At 39.5% G+C, this 7,930-nt stretch overlaps 1 protein-coding gene across 1 annotated transcript in view; it reads left to right on the top strand.

Annotated features, from left to right (window-relative positions):
* Positions 1-7,930, top strand: part of celsr3 (cadherin, EGF LAG seven-pass G-type receptor 3) — a 44,759-nt gene that overhangs the window by 10,349 nt on the left and 26,480 nt on the right. Inside the window, exons 3-6 of the mRNA XM_029435938.1 lie at positions 1,511-1,694; positions 2,229-2,330; positions 2,444-2,538; positions 3,053-3,262. Coding sequence (XP_029291798.1) covers positions 1,511-1,694; positions 2,229-2,330; positions 2,444-2,538; positions 3,053-3,262 — 591 coding nt within the window. The remainder of the gene's footprint in view (positions 1-1,510; positions 1,695-2,228; positions 2,331-2,443; positions 2,539-3,052; positions 3,263-7,930) is intronic.

Below are 7,930 nucleotides of genomic sequence, written 5' to 3'. Positions count from 1 at the left end.
CAGCTTTTACTTCTTCAGCTGTTCATGCAGCTTCAGATGCAGATTTTTCACTTTTTCTTTTGTTATCTGGTATTAACTGAAGAATTATTCGTCATATTACAGAACTGAACTGCTCTATTGACTGGTTACAGACCCGCTGTTTTTTTATTTTTACATCATCACATTTAATACTATTACTGTTAGGATTAGAAGGACTTTAGTGGTGTGACTCTATAGCTCACCTTGGTGTAACCCAGACACACAGTAATCACTTCACAGTCTGACTAAGCCAGACGTACTCACTACATCAACCATGATACCATCATCATCCCTACATATTGATCTTTCTGCCTTGTGTGTGTGTGTGTGTGTGTGTGTGTGTGTGTGTGTGTGTGTGTGTGTGTGTGTGTGTGTGTGTGTGTGTGGTGTGTGTGTGTGTGTGTGTGTGTATTGATATGCTTGTGTGTAGCCTTTAACCCAGTTTTACTCTCTCCTTAATCAGATTTTTTGACCCTAATCTTTAATCTGTGATATTGCACAACTTCATGTTAACCACATGTTGTCCTGCCTCTTGTTCTGGAAGTAAAAGTTTTGTTCTGCTTTTCATGCTCACAATATAATAATACTTTCATCTTAAGCATTAACAATGATTTTATTTAGTTTGTAATGCCCTTCATTAATTGTGTTGAGCACACATTTCCATAAACACGGTTGCCCCTTTCCAGGTGTTGTTGTGTTTTTAAAGATGATTATCATGTTGAGGGGATTTGACAGGAAGCAGAGGGCTCTGTTCATGTTTTACACCATGAACCAACAGCTGATTACTTGTAAAATGCAACATTAAGCTGCTTCAGGATTTTCCCACAAAAATGTTGAGTTGTGAACATTTGGTTGTATTTAAATGATCACATTGACATCTAGTCTTTCTTCCTCATGACACAACTTCAGAATCTATGAATATGTACATATCTTTCATATTCAAAAGTGTAATATTTGTACCACTTCACTGGAAAGGTTTCAAGGCTACAAATCACACTTCAGTAAGTTGCATGTTGAACCACGATTGGTCTCCAAACTAGTTGTGATGTCATAAAATCATGCTTGTAAATGAAGACTTAAGGGAAACGTCATTCTGCACAGTGACGGTCAAACATCAAGTGCAGTTACAATAAGCAAAACACATGTTTGAATGAATGAAAGGGGACTTACAGCCATCATTCTTTTTCCAAAATGTGTGTTGTAAATATATTCCCATGCAAGTTCAGAAAACTAAATAATTAACAGCTTTCCTTTATCTCTGGCTCTTTTACACATCATGCATGGCTTGTTGCTCTTGTATTCATGTCTCTGTTACAGCCTTATCACATTTTGTGTCATTGTAAATCTTGTGGTGATGTAATCGGCGACACTATTCTTGGCACCGTGACATTTTACATTCGACATCCGACTGAGTTTGATCAGTGTGCCTAATTATGCATACCCTGTGTGTGTGTGTGTGTGTGGCTGTGTCTGTGTTTGTGTGTGTGTTCAGGAGTTTCACTACCGTCTGCGGGGCTCTGACACCTGCCTGCCATGTGACTGCTACCCGGTGGGTTCCTTCTCGCGGTCATGTGACCCAGAGACAGGCCAGTGCCAGTGCAGGCCCGGCGTGATTGGTCGCCAGTGCAACATATGTGACAGCCCCTTCGCTGAGGTCACTAACTCAGGCTGTGATGGTGAGAATGCTTATATCCTCTTTTTCAGACATTTACAATGAGTCTGGTTAACCCAACAGGGGGCTTTAAAGACGATGTATAATTTTCGAGATTGATTTAAAACCAGTATTCAGACTCAGTAAATTATCCATGAAGTGTAACAGACATAATTGAAAAGAACGAGGCACTAATGAGCTTCAGTCATATTTTCTCACAACTTTCACTTTCTTCTTTTATTAAAAATGGTCAAGTTTGTCAAACTTGTGTCCAAGTCTAAAAAAACAAAGAACCTGTTGATTATATTCATCTTCTATTTAACAGGTTCCTGTTATTTCTATGTGTCTTCCCCTCTTTGCCACTTTCCAGATTCCATCTTGTAATCTCTTACTTTAATTTGTAGCTCTTATTTATTCTCTTATATTCATTTTAATTTTCTTCTCAGCAAGTCAAAATAAAACAATGTCCACATCATTAATGGCTTTTTGTTATGTTTTTAATTGAACAGTTCATTGAAGCGATAAGGACGATTTTAAATAATGTTCTTTCTCTCTGCAGTCATTTATGATGGTTGTCCAAAGACCATCACTCAAGGGATCTGGTGGCCTCGGACCAAGTTCAACCTGCCTGCCGCAGTGCCCTGCCCCAAAGGCTCTGTCGGTCCGTACACCCTCATACACACTGATATGAGTGCATTTAAACACATAGATATTTTGAACTTTAAATATTTGTATATTCCACGTCTTTGTGAAAAGTGTTTCTCCTTCTTGCAGGTGCTGCCATCAGACACTGTGAAATGGAGAGAGGATGGCTGGAGCCAGACCTCTACAACTGCACCTCACCTCCCTTTGTGGAGCTCAATGCTGCTGTATGTAGAGGAATACCACTGTACCATGCACCACATGTCTTCATGGGTCTCAAAACCTTCACTTATACCTTGAAAAGTGCAGAATCAAAGATCAAAACCCGTCAATTAAAGCAAGTAGCAAACACTTGCTGTTGCTGTTAAATGCAACAGTGTCTTGTGTCTGTTACCTTATCCAGCTCCAAACTGTTTTGGAAGTTTGGATTTATGGGATTTATTTGTATTTTGTGGCAGCAAAGCACAGAAAGCGTCACAGTTTAAGTCAGATTGGACCTGGATAAGAGGAGGATGTGAACCCTGGAGACTTTTAGTAGTCATCCTATTGGCATCGGTAGGACATAATAAATGCAGATATTTGATATGCGTCTGCATTTTTAAATGAACTAGAGGTACAATGCCTCCTTGTAGACACACTAGTGTTGCTGTACATATTATTATTGTCATATTAATTCCTAGTAATTTTTAAATGCGTGTAAAATGGGGATGGATTAACTGTCATGTGTTTCTGTATGTTTAGCTTGATTCTCTGGAGCGTAATGAGACAGAGCTGAACACCATCATGGAGAAGAAACTCGCCCACCAGCTCCGTGACGTCACCGAGGCAACCGCTCGACTCTACGGCAACGACTTGCAGATCGCCGAACGGCTGCTGTCCCGCCTCCTGACCTTCGAGACCCAACAGAGCGGCTTCGGACTCACCGCTACACAGGACGCACATTTTAATGAGGTAAAAAGAAGAACATGATTCAATTATTCATTTCACTGCTTTTCAGTTGTTTACCAATTACAGACTCTCTGTGTGTTTTACACCGACATTAGTTTATACACTTCTGAAGAAGACGAGGAGTGAGGGCAGTTGTGCAGTTTCTCACAGTGGCAAACTGTGGAACATATGGAGACATGTTTGCCATTAACAGAGCTGTTTATTGGCTTTTATGATTCTCCTTGTTGTTCAAATCCAATATACGCCTTTGGGAAAAGATTAAACAGCAGCATTGTCATTGTACAGGAGGCAAACATTCATTGGAAAAGGATTTCACACTATAACAAACTCTAAAAGGGTGTGAAAGGGGTTAGAAATGGTCAACTTTGTAGTTGTATTGATGTTTTGATAATTAAAAATGCTTTAAGCCACAAATATTGATCAGAGGTCCGTTGAATTATGTTCAAAATGCAGTATGTGCAAGTTATGAAAGGTTATTTTGAAAGACAGGCCAGGTAGTGAATGTGAAGCCAATCATCCGTTTGTGCTGTTGATTTTTAATGTGTGAAAATCTAAACATGATATGAAACTTCTCCCTGCCGCTGTCTCCGCTCTGTTTTGAACAGACCTGGTTGGCATTGTTGACCAAGACAAGTGTAACAACAAGCTGATCTACATTTTATAATAGTACTTTATGGAGATAATCTCCAACCACAGTTTTTGGGTTGGATATTGTTTCATCACAAAAGAACATTTGAATGATTAATATGATATTTAAGTTATTGTTAAGGTCTAAGCCAGATTCTGTATCACTGCTAGCAGAGGACCTGCTGTTATTTAAAACAGTAGATATGATTGATATCGTGCACACATCCAGTGACCAGATAGAACAGCGAGATGTCTTTTCTCTGAAATAGGTAATGTTGCTATGGCGATGCAGCGACCGTAGCTCATGAAATATTGCAACATGTCATCTCCGCACATTAACTGACAGCGTCTCATTTCACCTGATACTCCGGCTTCAGCCGACGATCACTTTAGCATGTTGCCGTTTTGACATAAATGCGCCAACAGAGATCTAAATATAATTTTGACGTAAACATTTAGCTTTTACATCATATTTGGCTGACAAGAAATAAGTTGTCCATACGTCACAAGTAAGTGGCTGAAGGTATAAAGTGAAACCCCCGTCTTACATGTTAGACTACTGTTGCAATTTACTGGCTCGTGTGTCAGTAATTGATAAATTGCATGTCACTATGGAAACAGTGATGTGAAATGAAGTGTATATATTTTCATTCACGAAGAGAATTTTAATATCAAATTTCGGTCAAATGTAATTAGTCCAAACATTCTCGCTGTCAGTCAAGCACACATTGTTACACGTTGCTACAGTACACAGCTGGTAGTAATAACAGTAATAGTAGTCGTAGTAACAGCAGTACAGTATTTTCTTTTTTCACTCTTTATTGTGTTTTCAGCTCTGGACAGAACGTCATGAGCGTCCAAACAACACGCCACTAAACAACACAACAGCTCAGTTATTTGCTGGCATCATGTTCCATGTAAATGATACATTTCCCCCAGTTCTTGTCGAAGATATTGCCTTTAATATTTAGTTGGTTTGTCAGCTTTTCCGTTGAATAGAATCTCAAACCGTTGTTCTTTCCCTGGAGGCTCAGCTTCATTCCACTTTCTCGTTGTAGCTTTTCTGTTGGCTATAAGCAGAAAGGTATCCATCTCTTACACTTTGTACATCCTCCTCAGTGTAGGATCACAGCACAGTTGTTTGAAACAGCATTTCCCATACTGTTTTTAATAGTTGCATTTGCATCATTCCAGAAAGGCTTTAGTTTAGTGCAGCTCCAGAAAACACGGGTATGATTGCCACAGAGCCTCCGACATGGTCTGCTTTTTCTGCTGATTCCCGTTTAGTTCTTAAAGTATAGTGTTGAGCTTCCTCTAATCTCCCATAAGGCTTTGTGGAAGGCTGAGATGACCCAAGATCGTACTACAGTACTTCTCTGTAGAAGTATAGTGTTGAATGGTGATCTCACACCACCTCACATTTGAATTTATTTATCTTGCTGATCTTGCCAGCTCGTTTATGCAGCGGGAGGTGATTAATTCATACTTATTAGGGGCCATGGTGGGCAGTTTAAAAGCAGTTTCTTGCGCTCACATTTTTCTACACATGTCCCAGCGAAGCAGTTAATCATTTATGATAACAAGGAAGATTTAGCCACCCGATGACAACTATAGCAGCAGTGCTGAAATCATTCATACTGTCATTGTTGTAGAGTTATGAATGAGTTGCTATAGAAACTGAGTGGGTGTGGTAGGAGCATCACACCATCTCTGTCTTTTTGCAATTACATGAAAACATATTTGATGATAGAATCGAGCTTTCTCCTTCTGGGTCAACATAAGGAGTAAGAACTCCTTCTAGTTTATGGCATGAGGTCGTCACATTATATTTCCTGTGCTGTAAATTCAGTGGGTAAAAGAAAGAAGAGTGTATCTTCCCCTCTGAGGTGAACAATATAATAACTCGCTCACATTTATCTGGTTTAATACTGACTTGTTGCACACTGTGGCTGCAGTTATGACACTGAACAAAAGAGAAAGGATGCCATCCTGTGTAAATGTTTCTTTACTCTCTCTTCTAACAAACAGCACCTGTCAGAGGCTGACTCATTAAATACACCCAATTAATAACCAATGTTATTTCTGTCTCATTCATAACCAATCTTAAATGAACATGAAGATCTCGTCCGATACAGCACATTGCTTAATGTGATCGATACATAATCTTTGGCTAACAAGGACAGTTGCTATAGCAACACAGCAGGAGCATTTACGTCATCCTATAGTGAGCGAAATGAAAACCTTCTGCCTGACGTTTCACTTTTCACCCTTACAGTAAGGAGATATCTGGCCATTAGGGTTTAACGTACTGTATGTGGTGCTGGTGTACAGCAACATAAAGCTGCTGTATGTTGCCACACTTGTACCGTTATGATTTCTATTCTCATTTTGCAGTTTCCACAAAAACTCACTTCCCTTGTAACCTCAACCTCTGGCTGTGAAACGTGCTGCTCACATCTCATCATCTGGTGTTAATGAGGCGGCGCTGGTTTACTCTGGAACTACTGAAGTGGAGCTGCAGACAGCCCATTTTTTCTCAGCAATAAAAAATATAATAATGCATTTGGTAAGACTTGACACCTCACTTTAAACAGCAGCTATTAGGCCAGACGAACAGGTAATGTAGAACACAGTTACTATAGTAACCCAGCCGTGGCGCAGGAGAAACATTAGAAGGCGAGTAGTTTTCACATTAGGGATGTAGCGATGAATGGAGACAGAAATGTTTCATGTTCAAGCTGTTGTCAGATCCATCTAGAGACACCTCCAGATACGGCTCATGTCTCATCAAGTACACAGCAAGAAATGTGTGTTAAAATCCAGATATTATGTGTGTATGTCACACACATCAATGTACTGCACAACAGGTTGATAATGTAACTGTTACTCATAGTGGAAGCTCGACATAACTGAAGGTTGAGAAGAGAAAGGAAATGTATTCATTATAAAGAACATTTTGAAAATCTAATGTGATATAAAAAATGTTGGAAATAGTTTTGATATGACAACGTGTCGCACGTGTTCCACGCTGCCTCTCAGTCAGCCCGTGTGTGCCCTCCCTGTGTGTCCTTCTCAGCCTGTAATACTGCATCTCTGTTCTTTTATTGGACTCCATTGTTTTTCACCCTTTTTCTTTTCAATAGATAAATACTCTTGCCGTGGACAGCCTTACATTTTTCATGAAGAAATATTGGCTTATTTTCAATCTTAGTATTGTATTTGAGTTCCTGAATGACCACAGGATCAGAGAAAGCCTGTAAAGGAAACTGGACTGCGCATGTTATGGTCCCCTCAGATGCTTGAAATTCTTGAGAGTATTTGAATTTAAGGGGGAAATCAAGGCATTGAAAGTTTTGAAAATATAAATAAATAGATGTGGGTCATTGAAAGTGCCTGAATTTACATATTTTGTGCAAGAATTGATCAGCAGTTGCTTGTTGAAGGGAATTGGGCCTGAAAAGTCCTTGAATTTGATTTTTAAGAAGGCGTGGAGTAGATAACCATGGCATGTTCAATGTGCTTTTTAAGTGGCTGCTCCTGACTCCTCCATCACTTGTCTTTCCTCATTCTTCAATAGGCAGTGATTTCACAAAAACATATTGAAATGAAAATCTTCAAGATTCAATCCACTTAAAGCATCTGTCTGTTGTAAACATCCATTTTGTTCCAACAATCACTTTTCCTCGCTCACATTTTCCATCTCATTCATTTGTTTCCTGCATCTTTGATCCAAGGTTATGCTGCTTTCTATAGCTTCTTCACTCTCCCTCTCTCGCTTTCTCTCTCTCATACCAACATTTTTTTCTCATGGCCACTTACATATCCACAATTCTTGTTTCTGACTCCCTCTACAATTCACTACGTTCTTCCTATACTGCACAGTATATTGTTTTCATTGTTTGTCTGAAGGTTTTCTTGTGTATTTCTGCTCCCCAAAGCATTATGTGAGACTGCAGTGCTTTATTGGTTCTGGTGCAGTCAGACTGCAAAGAATCATATTAAGCACTTTACCTCTCTCTCTCTTCTTTCTCTCTCTCTCTCTCC

This window comes from Cottoperca gobio, chromosome 7, assembly GCF_900634415.1.
Source record: "Cottoperca gobio chromosome 7, fCotGob3.1, whole genome shotgun sequence".
NCBI lineage: Eukaryota > Metazoa > Chordata > Actinopteri > Perciformes > Bovichtidae > Cottoperca > Cottoperca gobio.
This window is presented reverse-complemented; position numbering and strand designations above follow the sequence as displayed.